This window comes from Polyodon spathula, chromosome 11 (genome assembly GCF_017654505.1).
Source record: "Polyodon spathula isolate WHYD16114869_AA chromosome 11, ASM1765450v1, whole genome shotgun sequence".
NCBI classification, from domain to species: Eukaryota; Metazoa; Chordata; class Actinopteri; order Acipenseriformes; family Polyodontidae; genus Polyodon; species Polyodon spathula.
This window is the reverse complement of record NC_054544.1, coordinates 3,134,838-3,156,954: the sequence shown is the minus strand read 5'-3', so window position 1 is coordinate 3,156,954 and position 22,117 is coordinate 3,134,838. Positions and strand designations below refer to the sequence as shown.

The 22,117-nt window shown below is 44.6% G+C and overlaps 1 protein-coding gene across 3 annotated transcripts in view; it reads right to left on the bottom strand.

Moving 5' to 3' along the window:
- The window catches only part of LOC121322894 (arf-GAP with GTPase, ANK repeat and PH domain-containing protein 1), a 197,854-nt gene extending 176,158 nt beyond the window's left edge, over nt 1-21,696 (bottom strand). For 2 of the 3 annotated variants that reach the window (XM_041263443.1, XM_041263445.1), the window contains exon 1: nt 20,837-21,696. In XM_041263443.1, coding sequence (XP_041119377.1) covers nt 20,837-20,999 — 163 coding nt within the window. In that variant the 5' untranslated portion in view covers nt 21,000-21,696. The remainder of the gene's footprint in view (nt 1-20,836) is intronic. The other variant, XM_041263446.1, reaches the window with a different exon arrangement.
- Between the last annotated feature and the right edge of the window lie 421 nt (nt 21,697-22,117).

Below are 22,117 nucleotides of genomic sequence, written 5' to 3'. Positions count from 1 at the left end.
GTCAATGCAATAAATCTCCTGAGATTGTGAACGCCTGCACAGCTCATGTTAGGAGACAGGGAGGTTGAGGTTCAGAGCCCCCTTTTAACACTTACAATTCATAAACTGGGGGGTCTCTGTCAATGTTGGAGTCGGAGAGTAGTAGAAGTGTAACAGGTGTTAGCAGCACTAGAGGTAGTGCTGTTTAGAAAACCCCGCTTAACTAGCTCAAATGATGGTTTCTAACTTGCCCGGTCTGCTAACTGAAAGGAATTTAGCGTAAAGTCTCCACTGCTAAATTATATACCGGTAACCCAGAAGCTTTAGAAAATGACATGTTTTAGAAAAGGCAAAGTGTAATAGGAACACTGCTCATACACTTGCTGGATAAAGACGCTTTAGCAAGACATAACCATCCCCTGCAGTACAACTAAATTCAACCGCCACAGCTGCCAAAGCTATACTTCTTTCAAATGACGTTGTGTTAATTTCTATATTCCTGTGATATTCCGTAATTGATCTCATTTCTACTACTTCTTTTTTTTTTATTACAATTGTCTTTGTGTGATTGTGGTTTTGTAACTGGAAGCCTCAATAGCTTCTTTCAGTTATGTACAACAAAGAACAGAAAGACAACGACAGTGACATGCGATACCAGTGTGACTCACCATGCTTGCATACCGTACTGTATGTTCACATAACCCGAGGCGTTCTACTGCACCACAGGCCCAAGTTACTTCCCAGTCTAGACTCAGTACTGGAAGTGCAAAGCAATACTAAGTAGAGGCTTTTTTATGTAATACAAGTGCAATGAAATATACCGCACTGCAGCACTGTCAAAAAACACTCTGCAAAACAAATGAACCAAGAAATAAATCTGTTGCCTTCTCCAGGGCTGTGTTAATATATGGAACTCTACAGGTACACCGTGTGTGTTGTATATTAACACAGTCCCGGTGTGTACTCGTCAATGGAACTCTACAGGTACACCGTGTGTGTTGTATATTAACACAGTCCCGGTGTGTACTCGTCAATGGAACTCTACAGGTACACCGTGTGTGTTGTATATTAACACAGTCCCGGTGTGTACTCGTCAATGGAACTCTACAGGTACACCGTGTGTGTTGTGTGAAGAGCTGGCCCAGTGTCGACAAGCACAATGCGCTCTTCCTGATTACATCATGGCTGGTGTGAAATGTTGTGATAACGCGCATTCCTGATGGATGGGATAAGGCAGAGCAGCAGGTCAAACGACTGCCATCCAGCATAAGATTAGCGCTGTTTACTCAACTCTGTAAAGAGAACAGCTGGTCTGCTGATGTGATTGGAGATCAATTAGGAAGCAACTGCCAGCAAGTTTCTCGTTCTCACAGGCAGCTACCACTGTGTGCACAGTATTCATTCACTTACTGTTTATCAGAACACAGACCATACCAGTACAAACACGCTTACTACTGCATACAGGTGGATTGTGATAAAATAACCACATTCATTAAATATTGAACATTGTCACAAAAAGTACTGCTTAACATTCATTTATTGTTCTAAACAATTTTGCCTGGTCTGCATCCAGATTTTAAACTTACAGATACAGTCTGATAACCTAATTCAGGTATTTGGATAGCTTGACCAAAAGCAGACCTTTGTAACCAGAGTATTACCGTAAACTACTCTAGGCTGATGTTGTGCTTATCAATACTACTATTGTGAGCTACAGCACTTCGGTCACTACTAAGTGCAGGAGAGAGAAAGTTGTGACAAGTCTTACATTCACCTGGGATGACCAGCAATATGTCGTACATAAAGTATTAATTCCGATAACACAAGCACTGACTCCTAATTACTTTTACAAATTACAACACAGATTCATCCTCAATATTACTGCAGTGAAATCATTTAGCATGTATTAAAGGAATTAGGTTTGCTCTTGCATAATCACCATGTACAGTGCAATATAGATTCCCCCTCAGGAACTGCCATGTGGCGCATGTCTATCATCAATCATCGTCAAAGTTTAAAAGAGTACACCTTACTCAAAATTGGATTAGCCTTCGGCCATTGCGGGTTATCGAAAAAGCCAATTCTGTTACCCAAAACTACACGCATTTAATCACTTCAGACTGCCTTTATTGATTCTGCTACTGACCTGCAGCATCAAAGCATTAACCTGGCCCAGGCTCCAGACAGGATTTAAAAAGGAAAAACAATTTAAGGGAAAACATTGGTTTTGTGCTCATGCATTCTCTTCATCCGTTTTCTTCAGAATATCACAAACGCAAAACCTTAGTTTCTAATAAAACAAAATTGAATTCTACCCTGTAGCCTTATTCACAGTAACTGAGCAGTTCAGTGCATGAGCCAAATAATAATGTAAATCGCAACTGGGAGATTTTTGGCCTGATAACATCACTGAATAAAATGAAAATGAGATTCAGCATGTTTGTAAATCTGTAATATTAAGCTACAAAGAATCATTACTATAGACCCTGGTTAAGGACCCTGCACACAGACTGGTGATCCAGTGCGTAACTGTACTGACTGTATGATGACATCTCTTTGGCACTGCTGTACAGGCAGGCACTGATAGCCATAGCGATAATCCTGGTCATGTCATTGGGAGATGCCTTGCCTTACCTGCAGAACAGGCTTTGAGAAAAACTTGGACCACACTGAAATCTGTTTGTGTCAACATGGAACTGCAACACCACAAATGTAACTATGCATATAACCCCATTTCATCACACCACTTGAATTGATGGAAGGACAAGTCACAAGCATGTTTCAGAATCAGAACAACTGTGGCAAAGCTGTACAGGAAGCTGGCTTTCTGGAACAAACTACTGCATTAGCTAACTGCTTGGGTTAAAGTTCTCTTAACGAATGTTCAGAAGGTATGTAGCTATAGTATCGATGGGCTACAAAATAACTTGACTTCTTTATTGATGACGGGCAACATTAAGGACACCAGTGGCCGCCTCGGCTGAGATGGGCTAGGTTTAATAGTTGCACAAGCTGTTTAATATGGGCACAGTTTGGTTGTCAAGTGATCACGTTGAAAACAGCAGACAGTAGCATTTTTAAACAGCTTGCTCTTGCTTTCTGTAAGAACAACATCGCCGTGCAATGGAATGCCAACTATTGTATTTTCAAGAAGTGTTTTAATTTAATTTGCATTGCCAGGCAGCTACGATGCCTGTTTTTACAGGAGTTCAGCTGTAATCCATGCTTAGAAAAAAAAGTAATAACAAAAACACAGCAGACTAATCTCCTGCAGAGATGCTGAGCAGACATGAAAATCCATCAAAATTATTATTAGCTACAAAAAACAAAACAGACTTCTAGGTCCAGCTCGCAAATAATCCGTATCAGGAATCTCGTTCTTGGAATAAAGCTGATAAATGTGTGGCAGTCTCTGCCCCCGCCCCAATGTAAGGTGGTTTAATTTCCCGTGCAAGTAATCCTTGACAATAAAGCAGACAGCGGAAAGCTAAGCTTGCTGCTGAAACACAGAAATGTTTTTTATGAGTTACAGGGTCACTCAGTAAGCTTGCTGCTGAAACACAGAAATGGTTTTTATGAGATACAGGGTCGCTCAGTAAGCTTGCTGCTGAAACACAGAAATGGTTTTTATGAGTTACAGGGTCGCTCACTAAGCTGCTGGCTTCTGTTCTGACACATTCATGGAAAATCAATTCAGTACACTATTACTAAATAAAAAAAGACATTGTAAAACCAGTAACAATCCTCCTACTCTTTCGATAACAGACTTCAGTAGGAACACATTCTCCACTCTAATTTCTACTTACTGTACATGCTTGCATTGTATTGTGAAATCAATCGTCTTATCTTGTATTAAATGTACTACACCACCACCCCTTTAATTGTGATGAATACTGTTAGGATTTGATTCAGGATAAGCAATACAGTGCTGTATCCTTGTACCTGTCCTGTAGTTCACATGGTCTGATTGAGGCTACACCATTGGAGTGAGTTTAAACAGCCACACAGGATATGCTTACTGTACAGTACCAGGAATCAGCAGCAGAGTTTAATCCATCACACTGGATTTGAAAGACAGTATATGCAGATTAAACTATTTCAGAAAAAGCAAAGCACTACAAAAGGACCAGCACAAGACGACAGGGCAATAGGAAAGTGGACAGTGAAGTGAATGTCTGTGTTTTTGGCTTTTCCTTTTGTGTCTTTACCTGGAAACTGTAAAGAACGCCGTCAGTAGTGAAGATTTGTTGTGGAGAAGGATAGTTCAAGATAGACAGTACTTTTTTTTTTTTCTTTGGCGTGGCGCTACTTCACTAGGGCCCAGGGCATGTCCTGTGTAACACACATTAGCAGCACTGCATCATCTTTCTGACAGCAAGATAGCATTGCAAGCATTCCTCCTATTCAGAGAAGCCAGTATCCTCTTTGATCAAGGTGATTTACACACATTTCCAAAGGATATTATTACTTGCAGCTTTAGAAAACTCTCATTTTCATCAAGTACCTGGGCATGGGGGCAGCCAGTCCACAGAAATTCCATTCTTGTCTAGTTTAGCCTTCAGTTCAAGCTGTGAAACTGTCAACAAACTGAACTGGGCTGTTAGAGTCATTCTCCAAGGCTAGTTTCCTCGCCCCTACTGATTCGATATCTGAATGCCGCCACAGCACCTCACTCTGGGTGTCAAGGCATGCTGCCATTTCTACTTGCAGCAGCATGAGGTTATTCAAGAATGCAACAAGAAGCAAAATAACGATTGCCTGGTAAGCCATGTGGAACGACAAATCAGAAACAAAGAAAAGAAAAACATTTAACAGCTTATTACCTTCCTAGTTATTAACAGAAAATCCCAAAGGTTCAAGAAAACAAATGTATCCAAACCTTCATCGTTATCATGAAATCACTGCAGCACATCCAGCGCTGTGTATATTCCACACGGACTGTATATTTAACACTGTTTGTGTGTCTTGGATGAGAACCAAAGCAGTTTAAGTGAGTTGCTGGCATGACAACTCTGGGAGGACATATAGAGATGTCTGGTTGGAATGAATGATTTCTGAGAATCAACTCCAGAACTAAACAGCGTAGCCTGCACAGCAGGCATGACGAGACACTGCGGGGAAACTGCCTGCTTTATGCATTTGTTACAGAGTGGAAAACACAGGCCAGTGTCTTGTGACAGCCTTCTACTGTATTTCATTATCTTCATCCCAGTTAACGAATCCAACAGGATGAAATAAAAGTGTGTGAACTTGAAATAAGGACAGCACAGATGTGTTGAGGAAGTTGTGGGATGAGTCACACAGCTGCAGACCTGGAATGTGGACCTCAACAACACAGAGATGGACAGCGCTCTGCTCTGCTCTACAGCACATCGGCAGACATGTGGGAGGTGGAGGTAAGGAATCTGGCACCAGACCTGTTCCCCTCCCGTGGAGAGGAGATGCTGTAAGGCTCAGACTGGCAGAGTTCCTAAATTTAGTTCAAGAACTGGGAGTTCATTAAGCCCTAGTTCCTGGGAACAAATGGTCTCTCTCTGTCTCTCTTTTTATTCTGTGTGCATGGATTGCCCGGAGCAGCAAGTCCTTGCAATCCACCTCCTCCTTTACACAGCTGTATTCTGATAAAAAGATTGTTTCAGGATTGCACTGCAGTCTAACACTCTGGTTGCAGTTCAGAACTCTCTCTCTCACACGTGAACACAGACGCAGGTGCTCCAGCTCCACCTAATCTCTGCACTTTAGTATTGCCTCCCCCCACTTTCCTCTGAGGAGGAAGAACAATGCACTTCAGTGCAGGACAGTTCCTGCACTGAAAAACGCTCCTGCCAGTTTTGAGCCGGGGAGAGGAAATCGGCTTGCAGGCGAAAAATCTTCAGCGTTCACACAATGGCTGGGTTTCATTTCTCACAGGGCTTTGGTCTGACCCAGGAAATCTCCTATTATTTTTCTTAGCCATTTTGAAAGACATTAAACCTTGATTAATACTGTATATAACACCCATTCACACAGGACAATAACCACTGTAAAGGAGGCAACACAGTACAGTGGGTAATAAATAAATAAAGGTTGCAAATCAAAAAAGGAAAAGCTAGACTTGCACAGCAAATGTTGGCATTGGAAGGGAAGAGATCGATACCACCACCACAGACTCTGTAGCTTAGAGGAGAGATGGATGGGAGGGATTTATCAAAAGTGCTTTTAGCTTTACAGTCCGCAGCAGCAGCCGCTCTGAATATATCCCCAGCTATCTACGGGAGGGTTGCACAGCAAGCAGACCGCGACGGGACCACAGGATTCAGCAGCGGTGACGGCCCAGTTTCCTCTGACTGATCTGCATCTCAATACCAAACCACACAGGGCTCGGCACTCACTGCACAGAGCGAAGGTTTACACACACCAGCTTCTGTAACACGCTTAGCAAGGAAACCGCACCATACTGTATAACTCCATGGACTGTCAGCACCATTAAATGACAGCTTTGATTTGTGTTTGAGGGCTGATGAAGTCTGGAAATTGTCACTGCAATATCAGGTGCAGTAGAGTCGCAGCTGTTTGCTGATGTTGTACAGTAATGCTGAGATGCTCTCCCTGTCGTTCTGTCTCTGTGAACTCTCTTCATTATCCTAGCCTGGTTCTTACTGTAATCCCACAGTATCTTATTTTTAAACCAAGATACTCTACTTCTCAAACCACATCAACACACAAATCTGAATGCAAACATTCTTTAAAGAACAATGTAAACCTAAAGCTTGCATGCAAGGGAATATGAAACCATCAGAATCAACATCGCTAATTAGAACTCTTACCATGTTTAGAAATTCTATTATTCTTTATAGTTTACTTAGTGAACCGCACTGGTCAACTTCCCGAACTTTGGTTAGTATCAACTGACAGCAAGAAGAGAGGACCCCATGAGACTTAAAACAACAGAAATACTGGGGTGCTTGAAGTGTTTCTTAAAGATACTGTGAGACAATGTAGTGCAGGGTGGAAGACAATGATACAGGCTCCAGTCTATAGCCATTCAGTCCTGGGCATTTCCCAGGCAGAGACTGCCAACTGTCTACAGAGGTACAGTATAAACTGAGACCCAGGGAGGGAAAGAAGAATCCAACTGCATAGCAGTTTCACCCATTCCAGGTTTTATTATTACTACAAGCTTGATTATCCACAGTGTATACTGTAGGTAACAAGCTCAGGTGTGTCTTATTAAACTCCAAGTAAAACCAAGAATGAATCAAACTGCTGCGCAATACTGTATTTCTATCCCTAGAGACAACAAAACATATTAATTAGCCCAAGAACATGTCTTGTAAATGTTAGCTAACCGGGTACCAAGAATGAAAGTCACCAAATTGATGACGTAAGGGAAGAGCACACTGTCTGTTGAAAATAAAGGAACATTTCATCATCAGTGTTATTTTGCAGCATTGGTAACATGAATCAGTATTGTCAATTATGTTAATGTTAAAACTTCAGTTTCACAAGTGTGGATTCATAAGCAGTGCTCTTGAACGGACACTACAGTACAGCGGGGTTAATAGGTTACCATGGAGAGCACAATGATTTGATGCTTCTAAATGATTCACTTCTTAAACACAAATCATGAAAGACAAGCCACCACATCCTGAGAAAGAACCACGAAAGTCAGCAGGAAACTGCTTCGTCAATGCAGACTGCAGTAAATGCAGGCTTGCTAACAAACCCAGTGGAGTGTTCTTCTGCTTAATATTTACACTTCTAGTTCTACAGATTCAGCACATTCCCCACCTGTCACTGCACATTACAGTATGCTTATACTTCCCATTGGTCTTATAGTAACACGGTAGCTTTTGGTCTGAGTTTGCATTTCTTTATTTGTGTTAAAATGTCAGCAGCTGCTATACAGACAAAATAAAGATGGGCAAGCTTGTTTCTTTTCATGGACAACCCTCTTATTTCCTTCTCAAGCTCCAAGCTCTCTTTGTAGACTGTTCTGATAAGCCTCATAAGCCACCTAATGCTATTAAAGGTTGTAAAGAGATTTAAATTGAGTGTAAAAAAAAAAAAAAAAGAATAACTGTACAGGATTTTCCCTAATGGTTACAGTACAAGAGTAACTTCTGGTGGGTCCCTCAGAGACGGTTTGAAAGGTATATTAAATGAACACCTCCCACCTCAAAACCGTGCTAATGTGATCCAGAGTGCCAGTTGTACGATTCGGTGTGTACAAAGAGGGTCATTTTAACAAAACCGGTTAGAAACAGCGTTCTGTAGGGCCGGGTCGAGTACCACACATTTTTCAAACCAACAAAATGTTACTCCAAACATTCACTCTGGATGCCAAGCTTATGTAACACATCTTTCACACGGACGTTATCCTGCTTGTGCTCTTCATTACCTATAGGAAGCAATAAGAAGCAATAGGAAGCAACCACATGGCACCCTGTCAACCTACAGAAGCAGGCCTTACACTGAACAGTATTACAGTAGTGAATAGAGAGTTTCAACTGCAACCTTGCCAGACAGTGTATTGCTTCAAGGACAATAAACCCTCTATCTACTGTATAAAATGCATGTTCTTGACTACAGTAACAGATGTTCACCTGCTCCAAGAGAATTCTGTGCAGACTCTGAACCTGTTAAACCCGGAGAGAAGCACCAGAGTATCAGCAATCAACCCAAACTCTCAACTCAAAAGATTACTTCCAGTGAACAGGAAACTGCTTCATGATAATACCGCCACACACAAAAGAGATGCAGAGCGTGGACTTCTGCCTGTCACACAGACTGTTTACACCAGACAAGTCACTGTCAAAAAACAACATAACATTTTAATCTTAATACAAACCAACCTTTATCCTTAAATAAGAAGTTCACAGCAACACTAGAAAACATAGGCTTTATCTGGGGAAAATTATTAATCACCTTATTTACAATCTGTCTGCCAGGCACCATGAGAATGTTCCGAACGAATGAATCCTCAGTTATTTGTCTGGGTGTGAAGCAGCTGCACACTGAGTGGCTCCTCTGCACTCTATCACAGCCTGCAGCGGGGGCTACAGGATTCTACAAATGTGTTTGCTACACATAACATGCGATTCCCATGTATCTAAACACAGGGCTTATCAGGAGCCAGGGATAGTGGCCCAGCATTGTGCACATCCAGTTCACCTTCAAAGTGTGCATTCCCAGCTGCACAGCAAGGGTAGAACAAGGACCCTTCTGCCTGAACACTTCAGGTTCTCAGCGCTCAGCTGGGATTGTAATGACTTTAGTGGATTACAGTGGCAGGAACATGCTATTCATCCACCTCTTCACCCAATTCTATCACTATTCTCCTGACTTTTGAATAAACACATAGGATCATGAGAACACAACTGAAATTATAATAAAATGGCCTTTCGCTCTGCATTTGAAAAGAATCTCACACCTCAGAACACCTCCCAACTGTCATACAAACACCACACACACATACCCAAGGTGAGAAACTCAGATTCGTCCGAGGCGAATTAAGTCTAGTTGATATCTGTGTGTCTCAGGAGTCCTCTGGGCGTGTACTCAATACAAATTTACACATACACTCTCACGTTCAGTCCTGCATTTAAAAATATACGTAAGCCAATTTTCTAACGGGGTGTAGCAGTGGTGAATAAGCATTCACAAATAATGGTTCGAAAAGAATCGCTTCATCTCCCCTGCACTCATCTCAACTTCCCTTCATCTCCCCTGCACTCATCTCAACTTCCCTTCATCTCCCCTGCACTCATCTCAACCTCCCTTCATCTCCCCTGCACTCATCTCAACTTCCCTTCATCTCCCCTGCACTCATCTCAACCTCCCTTCATCTCCCCTGCACTCATCTCAACCTCCCTTCATCTCAACATCCCTTCATCTCCCCTGCACCAAGTGATGTTTTACGTTTCTGTTCTCCCTCTGCGCGGGATGCAAAGTTTATCATTTGAATTTACCGAAACATATCACATCTTCTGAAATAAGTGTAAAGTCATTTTACAAAAATGTGGAGATTTATACAGTGTTATGACCCTGACTGAAGATGTCATTAGCAAAGGGGGCCGGTTGTACTAACAAGGTTAAAAAATAGGACAAGTTTTACTAAACATTTTAAAACTAATAAACAAACAATTACCATAATGAACACTATCGTAGTATGTTGCTTAAAACATAATAACACAGTATTCATAATAAAGTTGAGTTCTTATCTATAAACAGTAACATGTTTAAAGCTTGGGACTCACTGTCTGTATCTTGGTGTTGTTTACATTATAGTCAGCATATTTTAAGAGATCAGAAGCTGAAATTACTCTTTTAAAACACACTTTTCTTATACCAATACAGTATTTGTGAGCAATAATCAGTTTGTTTGAAAACCAGGCTTTAATCACTGATAATAGGTGCACACGTGGTGATTCCACGAGTGCTCTGGGGCTCAAGCACCAATGGGAGAAAATAAGGTCCTGCACAGTGGAAATAAATAATCTGTTCTGTCAAATCATACTGTGGATGCTTCACAAGCAGAACTTTATTGACAAACGAGACAACAGCGGTTCCCAATCAGGAGTAAAGAAGCCATTTACATGCAATCAGGTCGAAACGAGTTTAAAATGAAAATGGAAATGCAGCAGAGCTCAAAAGGGCAAAAGATAAAAATGTAAATAATTCTCATCTAGGTTTACTATGAAGTCACTTAGTAGAGAAACACTGCGTGCAATAGGCAAAGTGCACTCTGGTACGGTACACTGGGCAAGATCTAAAAGAAGGTTAGGTAGCTTTTTTTTTTTTTTTATAAACTTCCTTGTATACCATTTTGTCTTTAAAGTTTTGTTCTAAAATAAAATTCAGCATGATGGATAGGTTATTATTGGTAGGCGGATTCTGAATTCACAGAATCTTTCTTCAGGCTTGCTGAAATAAAAACAGTACACCTCCTGAAAGTCATTCCTCTAGTGTCTAGAAGCACACAATGGTAATGTAACCAAGGCGATGTTTGACATGACGGTGCAAAAGTGAAAAAGGTGTGGTCCCTGTGGGTCCTCCAGCAGCAGCCTGATCAAATTCACAGAGAATTCAGCATCTGCCCTGGAAAGTGTGTTGAACAATTGCACATATCCACTAGAAATACAGTTTTCATTCAAAACAAAACTACATAATGGAACACGTCCCACTGGAGAAACACGGGAGTAAAAGTCACCCAGGTAAGGATTGGAGATAAACTGGATGGCTGAGCTGAATGAACAGCTGAGAGCAACTGTAGCAGCAGAGAATGTAGAAAAGGGGGAACAGGTCCCCGTCACTAACTCCAATGCTCTGATAGCTCTGGCCACACGCTACATTGCTGCATAGCTTTGGATTCTTGCTTTCTGCAGCCTTCCCTTCCAGGATTCAAAATCAACCTGTCCATCAATGTAAATTCAATTCAAAATATTCCAGTGTACAAACCTTCAGAGCGAAACAAGCTCTCTGAAGCGACAATCAGCTTCAGCAGCAGTTCTTATTGAAACATTTGAACCCTGCTCAGTCGTGCTGTACATATGGATCTGTGTACTTGTCTTTTGCTGTATCCTTCATCCAGCATGACAATTACCAGCTGCAGCATTTATACCTCAATCCACATCAATATAACAGACATGAATCTTTGTGTGACTCTCTGACCAAGTTGCCAACCCGCCATGGCCACACAGAGTCTGGCAGTGATGTCACAACCACTCCAGCAGCAGGCTCTCTGGCAGCGACGTCACAACCACTCCAGCAGCAGGCTCTCTGGCAGCGACGTCACAACCACTCCAGCAGCAGGCTGTCTGGCAGCGACGGCACAACCACTCCAGCAGCAGGCTGTCTGGCAGCGACGGCACAACCACTCCAGCAGCAGGCTCTCTGGCAGCGACGGCACAACCACTCCAGCAGCAGGCTCTCTGGCAGCGACGTCACAACCACTCCAGCAGCAGGCTCTCTGGCAGCGACGTCACAACCACTCCAGCAGCAGGCTCTCTGGCAGCGACGTCACAACCACTCCAGCAGCAGGCTCTCTGGCAGCGACGTCACAACCACTCCAGCAGCAGGCTCTCTGGCAGCGACGTCACAACCACTCCAGCAGCAGGCTCTCTGGCAGCGACGTCACAACCACTCCAGCAGCAGGCTCTCTGGCAGCGACGTCACAACCACTCCAGCAGCAGGCTGTCTGGCAGCGACGTCACAACCACTCCAGCAGCAGGCTGTCTGGCAGCGACGTCACAACCACTCCAGCAGCAGGCTCTCTGGCAGCGACGTCACAACCACTCCAGCAGCAGGCTCTCTGGCAGCGACGTCACAACCACTCCAGCAGCAGGCTCTCTGGCAGCGACGTCACAACCACTCCAGCAGCAGGCTCTCTGGCAGCGACGTCACAACCACTCCAGCAGCAGGCTGTCTGGCAGCGACGGCACAACCACTCCAGCAGCAGGCTCTCTGGCAGCGACGTCACAACCACTCCAGCAGCAGGCTCTCTGGCAGCGACGTCACAACCACTCCAGCAGCAGGCTCTCTGGCAGCGACGTCACAACCACTCCAGCAGCAGGCTGTCTGGCAGCGACGTCACAACCACTCCAGCAGCAGGCTGTCTGGCAGCGACGTCACAACCACTCCAGCAGCAGGCTCTCTGGCAGCGACGTCACAACCACTCCAGCAGCAGGGTCTGGCAGCGACGTCACAACCACTCCAGCAGCAGGCTCTCTGGCAGCGACGTCACAACCACTCCAGCAGCAGGCTCTCTGGCAGCGACGTCACAACCACTCCAGCAGCAGGCTGTCTCCGGCTCTCTGATAGGAGCCTGGTCAATCACACATATTACTTCCTTGCAGGCAGGATGAAAATGGGACTGAATACAATATATATGAAGTGGCAATGCATATGCCAGTTAGAGAGTAAACTGCCTTGCCTTTGAGGGTCGTAAAGAAACCAGGACCAGTACACAGCTACAGACTGTTTTGTTCCAAGCATCATCCCTTTCTAATCACTATGTATATCACACATTACAGGGATGGAAACATGACTCCCATTGCAAAGCAGTTTGATCCATTCTTCATTTCACTGCGTTTAATAAGATACTCCTGAGCTTCTTAACTAAACACTGTGGATAATCAAGCGTGTAATAAAACCTGGAATGGGGGAAAATGCAATGCAATAGGAGTCTTATTTCCATCCCTGCACCAGTACCAAACTTTGTTCCAAAAAGTCTCTAAAACTATAGTGGTCATATCTGAAGACTAACCCTTTTGTGATCAGCCACTAGTAAAAATCTAGCTGCAAATTAAAACAAAAATAAACACATCCAGAGTATTCCCCAAAGTTGGCATAGAGCTGACTGGTATAAATACATGAGGAGGACATAAAACTTTCCAGTTAAAACACAATACAGTACATTTCCTATCTGTGCTGATGATGTGTGCTGCAATACTGGGCCCATCCTGTGCCGCTCCACACGCTACAGTGCAGAAGCATGGCCTTCAAAAAACAACACAGAGCACAATGCCTTCGACAGCACTGTACTGTCTGTGACACGCCAGCTCTCCTGCAGAACAGCACAGAGCACAATGCCTTCGACAGCGCTGTACTGTCTGTGACACGCCAGCTCTCCTGCAGAACAGCACAGAGCACAATGCCTTCGACAGCGCTGTACTGTCTGTGACACGCCAGCTCTCCTGCAGAACAGCACAGAGCACAATGCCTTCGACAGCGCTGTACTGTCTGTGACACGCCAGCTCTCCTGCAGAACAGCACAGAGCACAATGCCTTCGACAGCGCTGTACTGTCTGTGACACGCCAGCTCTCCTGCAGAACAGCACAGAGCACAATGCCTTCGACAGCGCTGTACTGTCTGTGACACGCCAGCTCTCCTGCAGAACAGCACAGAGCACAATGCCTTAGACAGCGCTGTACTGTCTGTGACACGCCAGCTCTCCTGCAGAACAGCACAGAGCACAATGCCTTCGACAGCGCTGTACTGTCTGTGACACGCCAGCTCTCCTGCAGAACAGCACAGAGCACAATGCCTTCGACAGCGCTGTACTGTCTGTGACACGCCAGCTCTCCTGCAGAACAGCACAGAGCACAATGCCTTCGACAGCGCTGTACTGTCTGTGACACGCCAGCTCTCCTGCAGAACAGCACAGAGCACAATGCCTTCGACAGCGCTGTACTGTCTGTGACACGCCAGCTCTCCTGCAGAACAGCACAGAGCACAATGCCTTCGACAGCGCTGTACTGTCTGTGACACGCCAGCTCTCCTGCAGAACAGCACAGAGCACAATGCCTTCGACAGCGCTGTACTGTCTGTGACACGCCAGCTCTCCTGCAGAACAGCACAGAGCACAATGCCTTCGACAGCGCTGTACTGTCTGTGACACGCCAGCTCTCCTGCAGAACAGCACAGAGCACAATGCCTTCGACAGCGCTGTACTGTCTGTGACACGCCAGCTCTCCTGCAGAACAGCACAGAGCACAATGCCTTCGACAGCGCTGTACTGTCTGTGACACGCCAGCTCTCCTGCAGAACAGCACAGAGCACAATGCCTTCGACAGCGCTGTACTGTCTGTGACACGCCAGCTCTCCTGCAGAACAGCACAGAGCACAATGCCTTCGACAGCGCTGTACTGTCTGTGACACGCCAGCTCTCCTGCAGAACAGCACAGAGCACAATGCCTTCGACAGCGCTGTACTGTCTGTGACACGCCAGCTCTCCTGCAGAACAGCACAGAGCACAATGCCTTCGACAGCGCTGTACTGTCTGTGACACGCCAGCTCTCCTGCAGAACAGCACAGAGCACAATGCCTTCGACAGCGCTGTACTGTCTGTGACACGCCAGCTCTCCTGCAGAACAGCACAGAGCACAATGCCTTCGACAGCGCTGTACTGTCTGTGACACGCCAGCTCTCCTGCAGAACAGCACAGAGCACAATGCCTTCGACAGCGCTGTACTGTCTGTGACACGCCAGCTCTCCTGCAGAACAGCACAGAGCACAATGCCTTCGACAGCGCTGTACTGTCTGTGACACGCCAGCTCTCCTGCAGAACAGCACAGAGCACAATGCCTTCGACAGCGCTGTACTGTCTGTGACACGCCAGCTCTCCTGCAGAACAGCACAGAGCACAATGCCTTCGACAGCGCTGTACTGTCTGTGACACGCCAGCTCTCCTGCAGAACAGCACAGAGCACAATGCCTTCGACAGCGCTGTACTGTCTGTGACACGCCAGCTCTCCTGCAGAACAGCACAGAGCACAATGCCTTCGACAGCGCTGTACTGTCTGTGACACGCCAGCTCTCCTGCAGAACAGCACAGAGCACAATGCCTTCGACAGCGCTGTACTGTCTGTGACACGCCAGCTCTCCTGCAGAACAGCACAGAGCACAATGCCTTCGACAGCGCTGTACTGTCTGTGACACGCCAGCTCTCCTGCAGAACAGCACAGAGCACAATGCCTTCGACAGCGCTGTACTGTCTGTGACACGCCAGCTCTCCTGCAGAACAGCACAGAGCACAATGCCTTCGACAGCGCTGTACTGTCTGTGACACGCCAGCTCTCCTGCAGAACAGCACAGAGCACAATGCCTTCGACAGCGCTGTACTGTCTGTGACACGCCAGCTCTCCTGCAGAACAGCACAGAGCACAATGCCTTCGACAGCGCTGTACTGTCTGTGACACGCCAGCTCTCCTGCAGAACAGCACAGAGCACAATGCCTTAGACAGCGCTGTACTGTCTGTGACACGCCAGCTCTCCTGCAGAACAGCACAGAGCACAATGCCTTCGACAGCGCTGTACTGTCTGTGACACGCCAGCTCTCCTGCAGAACAGCACAGAGCACAATGCCTTAGACAGCGCTGTACTGTCTGTGACACGCCAGCTCTCCTGCAGAACAGCACAGAGCACAATGCCTTCGACAGCGCTGTACTGTCTGTGACACGCCAGCTCTCCGGCAGAACAGCACAGAGCACAATGCCTTAGACAGCACTGTACTGTCTGTGACACGCCAGCTCTCCTGTAGTACAGCACAGAGCGCAATTCCTTTGACAGCGCTATACTGTCTGTGACACACCAGCTCTCCTGCAGAACACTTACAGCACAGAGCAGCAAAGGAAGAGCAGCGCAACACTCCAACACATCGGATGGGGACCAGGAATCAGGAATGGGGGCTGGATTTGAACCCTTTAAGGATTGTGCATTTTTTCAGCTGCAGTTGCTGGGATTGAAAGCAGTCAGAAAGATTCACATTGCCTTTGGGTCTCTGTTAAAACAATGCTTCAGGGACTGATTAGCAAACTGGACTGCATAACCCTGCTGTCCTAATTATTTTAAGCGATGGCTAGCCACTTAATATTGATCACTGGGAAGTCATAAGAGCTACTCGCAAATCCCAGCCAGGCTAATCTGGGAATCGTTCTTTACCAGAATGCAGGCAAGGAGTCATCCTAATAAATACACTCTGTTGGGTGTCTGCAGTATTTACATCATGAACATTGAAACCAAATAACCTTAATTACTGCTGCTGTGGATTGATCAAGAGGCTTCACATGAAAAACAAGCACACTTGCCATTTAAAAAGAGCCCAGGCTGCTTGTTGCACTTCTACAAGGAGCACATAAACAAGCATCAACAGAAATTCAAGTACTGGTTTAATCTCCTTGGACTGGTTTTAATAATCTCAGATCTATATTTAACCTTGCAGCTCAGTACACTCCAAGCCAGAGCCTTTATTCTGCCACAATCAGCATCTGTTCATTCAAACTGGCAAAGAATGGGGCTTGTCTGGATTTAGCAGTGGCCACTGTGTCAGAGGTCAAACTGAAATAGTTTGTTGTTGGCCCCAGGGAGAGCGGGGGTCAGGATGGCTGAAAGCAGATGGGTCTCTCCCAAGATTTGTCTACAGATTTGTAGCCTCCAGGGACCTTGGAATTGTGACAGTGAAAATCAAAAAGAAGTTTTGAACCCATGAACATTTGTAAACTATACTGACAATGCAACACAGCAGCCTAAAGTCTTGGGGTTCATATAGAAGTTACTGTATCAACGTGCCAATTACATCACTGGAACCAAGGTACTATACCTATAGGATCAGTCACTAGAAACCCTATTTTGTCTTTTTGGTCACATATTTAACTATTCAATCCTGAGTCCTGCCCGTTAATATACTTACACTCAACACCAGTGATTTAATGTGATACTGTAAGACTTGCACAGTTTCAGCACCGACTGCACCACCTTTCTAAAAGCTACAAGTGAACGTTTTAAATGAAGCTACAATGTTCAGACACCGGGCAGGCTGAAAGGGTTGTCTCCAGAAGCTGGCAGGTTGTTGACACTGCTCAGGGTGACATCACCCCCCCTGTGGAGCAGTGAAAAGACGCTGGCGCACTGCGCAGTGCAGTGCAGGGTGGTGGTGGTGGTGTTACTGGGGGAGACATTGCAGGTTCTCACAGTGTCAGGTGAGGCTGGAGAAAGGTGGGGGAGGGCGCTCATCCTTATGGAACAACTCTGCGAAGGTTTATTAAGCTATAAAGCTCTTGTGGTGGTTCTACGATGCACAGCTGGAATCACAGTTATGGCAATACTGAAGCTAATGCTCAATGTTATACTACAGTAGAGCAGACAATGTATACAGAGCAGACTAACAGCACAGGAGATCCACAGGGTTGAGCCAGCAGACCACCTCTGTCAGGTGTGAAGACTACTGACTTGTACACAAAGACTGCATTTGCAAGGCATGCCATTCATACTGTATAATCAACTAATGTATTAATTAAATAGTCCTCAAGATACCTTGTGTATCACAATACAGTTCATGCAATGGTCCTGATGGGATACATTGCACAGTACAATGTTTCAAAATGAAACTTTACAGTAATTAGACATTTTGTTATAATGCAAAATTTCAACTGTTGCCGTCTTCCTGGCAACTATAAATCACATAAAATTAATAAAAGAACCACGTGGTGGATTAGTACAAGTAGCTACAGTGCTCAGTGATTCTAGCATCTCAATACTGTGACTGACTAGTCTGCCTTAATCTCCACCAGCTATAAACCTTGACTGCATGCCCCTCCAATATTAAACTAAAGCATGGTACAAAAACAAACTCAATGTAACTCCTAATCACTCCCCAGCACCCTCGCTAAATCCTGTGAAAAGGAGTACAATTACTCACCCACTCACCAGACCTTACCTGGCTTCACATTTTTTCCTAAAAACTGTATGAAAGAATATAGGCCTTAATTAATAGAGGATACTCTAGCATGGAAAACAGCAATAGTGGCATTAAAAATGTGTTCTCATAAAGATGGCAACATGGAAAGCGCCTTCCTCCATTTGCCAAAATGTTTTTTTCTAGATCAGTACATGTTTAAAATGCTTGCTGTGTAGCTTTACAGTAAATCCTTGTGAAACAGTGGCTCAGATCACACAAGACAATGTGGCAGCAGCAGCTGTCAGTACTTAATACTGCTGATGCTTCCAGTGTTGTAAGATAAGCGCAGTCATCTTTACAGTATCTGCTAATGCCTTGTATTGGCAATACTTTAATGACATGATCCTGGATCAACATGGAACCGCAACGCCGTGCTAGGCTTTTTTTTTATTATTATTACTGATCCATAACAAAGAATATGTATTTCTCCCCCTGTCCTGTGTGGCAATGACACCACTGTCTGAATGTGGCTGTGAAAAACAGAAGACAGCGGCATGTGGGAATGTCAAGGGGAGTTGTTCAAAGAGCCATGCCCGCTGCTTCTGCAAGGACTGCTGCATGCCCGCTGCTTCTGCAAGGACTGCTGCATGCCCGCTGCTTCTGCAAGGACTGCTGCATGCCTGCTGCTTCTGCAAGGACTGCTGCATGCCTGCTGTATGCCTGCTATATGCCTGCTGCTTCTGCAAGGACTGCTGCATGCCTGCTGCTTCTGCAAGGACTGCTGCATGCCTGCTGTATGCCTGCTGCTTCTGCAAGGACTGCTGCATGCCTGCTGTATGCCTGCTGCTTCTGCAAGGACTGCTGTATGCCTGCTGCTTCTGCAAGGTTTGCTGCATGCCTGCTGCATGCCTGCTGTATGCCTGCTGCTTCTGCAAGGACTGCTGCATGCCTGCTGTATGCCTGCTGCTTCTGTAAGGACTGCTGCATGCCTGGAACATTCACGCACTTGCATCTTTTTAGGAACAGCTTTAAAGAACAAAAGATAAGTTTATCTGCACTCCCACTGGTCTGTTCTGTGATACTGTAAGACATACAATATTTCGAGTTGCCACCTAAAGGAAATTTTATATATATATATATATATATATATATATATATATATATATATATATATATATATATATATATATATATATGTTACAGTAAAGCCAGCCCAGGCAACAAATAAAATAATATCACTCCAACTCTTTACCGGTCACATTAAGCACCGTAAATTCACGTTACAGGTGTAGCTGCCCCATCCCTTGTATGTAACTGGAGTGCTACACCTGTATCTCAATGTCTACAGACATGCACATTCAATGTGAAAGCCACAACACTTTTCAAAAGTAAAAGAAAACATTTCAAAAGTTACAAAAAAAAAAAGCCCCTGGTTTGCACACATTTAAAGCACATGTTGAATTAAATATAAAACATGCTTCAAGGATGGAAATAAGACTCCTATTGCATAGTACCTTCACCCATTCTAGTTTTTACTACAAGCTTGATTAGCCAGTGTATAGGTAACAAGCTCAGGTGTTTTCTTATTAAACCCAAAGTAAAACCAGGAATGGATCAAACTGCTGTGCAATGGGATTCTTATTTCCATCCCTGAGCTTGACGGAAGCAATTTAAAAACTAGATGTAAAAGTTTAAGACAAAATTGATAAGTGCATAATAAAAAATAGTGCCACCTTAGTGTTCTTCAATGTCAGTTTGCAATACGAGTGTGCAGTCACCATAACTATAAAATCAACACAACCGTAGCATGGGACACAACACATTATCATTGCAGTTCTTGCTAACCTAAAAACTATACATATAATTTAAAAAACTGAGAGCCAGCGCTACAGCGGTTGTATAATCCCAAGCATATACCATCTGCTCAACACAGTATAGATTTCCGGGATGACAATATCACCACATCTGTTTGGTGTTTGCGACAGACCTCCACATGCTCCGCCTAGTTGCATCACAACATACTGTTGTTACTGGCAGGTATTATTGTCAACCAATGCTTTTTAACCTGTAATGCACACGCACAAAACACACGACCCCTGTGAACTCTGAATAATTAGAAAGGATATTGTCACTTAAGAAGAGCTACTGCTGGAAAAGAAATGAAAGAACGTTCATCATTTGTATTCGGCAGACGTCACTGACATCAGTGTAAAAAGCCGAGGTCAAGACCCGTCCGCGAGAAGCCCTTTCACAAAGGATAAAAGAACTATGAATGCCTTGCTTATCGTCTTTCTCCACCATGAGCCTTCCTTATAAAATACACTATTCGAACTTAGCTCAAAACGGGTTTTAATATGGTTTTGGCAACTAAACACACAAAATAACGTTCCAGCATCTGTCAGTGCATTACTCATGCACGACTCCTTTGCGTGCAATACTATTTTTTACGTCCTATTTTGTTGTATGGAAAATAAAGTCGGGTTCTTGTGTGGTAATCGACTGCATTTGCCTACAGACATGCACACGTTTTCTAAATGCTGTGTACTGTTATTACAGAATAGAACTGTTGTACTAGTAAATTACCACACTGTCTCTAGTCAGTGCATAATAAAAAAAAAAAAAAAAACACACACACACAACGTGCGGCGCATGTGGCAAATAGATACCTCAAAATGACATTAGTGATGCTCGTCTCTTACCTTCTATAGCGATCACATGCTCCCGAATCTGGTTCTGCAACGCCGGTTCCTCCACCCGCTCCAGCAGCTCGTAGATGGAGTAGATGTTTGGATGGACCGACTCGAACCGCTGGATTTCAGACCGGATAGCAGCCGAGTTGGCCAAATGCTGCTGATAATTCATTCTCGGGATGGTATTTTTTGTTTTATTTTTTGGTCAATAAAATACCACAAATAATTCCTTGTAAATACTGCTGGACAGGGGACAGAGTTTAATCACGGGTTGCAAATGTTAATAATGTTTTTGGTTGGTTTGTTTTTTGAGAGCCGAGTTTCTTTTCTTTTAATTTCTCGCGCTCCGCCTCCTTGCCGCCGGTTAATTCCACAGAGTGTAGCCGCAGATCAGAGCCTCTGCGCCGCAGAAGGAGCCGCCGCTCCACCGATCCCACTGTTCCTGCTCCAGGCGGCCCGTTGCATCCACTCCATAGCCACCTCTGGTCTGACTTTTGCACAGAGCCACGCCAAAAACTGGAGCAATAAAAAAAAATCAAATATAGATCTGATCTCTACGTACTAGTGGTAAGTACACTGCACTCTCGCTAGAAAAGACAAGTCACTGGGGGCAACAAAAAAAACCTCTGATTGCCAAGAGGAGGACTGTCTCCAGGTAAATCAACAGCTACCAGCTCCTTGGCATGTCGTCTTCCACTCGTCACGGTATTCTTGATATCCGCTGATCCATTGCAATCCACAAAAACGGCCCCTCTGTTGTTTTCGCCTCTTCTGTATCCGATGATAAATGCTAAACAATCCGGAGCAGTGTTCGCCTTGCTCCACGCCAGCTCGGGTGGAATCTCCGCTGCTGCAGCCCCAGATCCACAGTATCCTGCGAACGTCACGGCGCTACCACATTCCCTGCACGCCTCCTGGAAACGTCAGTCTTTGGATAGGGAGCGCAATATTGATTTATGGGAGTTGTAGTTCTTGTACATTTCGCTGCCGCAATTGCTGATGATCTTTTGCATTAGTTTACGTATATTATTATTATTATTATTATTATTATTATTACAATTTATTACAATACTTACAAAGCTATAACTACAGAATTGTCGCATTTTCTATGCGTTGTGCTTATTCGCTCGTATTTAGTTGTGTTCTTGGGATTAATTACCTCTTAAATTTACCACAGTATTGTTGCAGTTTCCCATGTTTTTACAATAGTTATACTGTGCACTTACCATTCATTTATACTTTTACCAGCAGTTTAACTACCTCCATGTCACATTATGGATTCAATAGGAA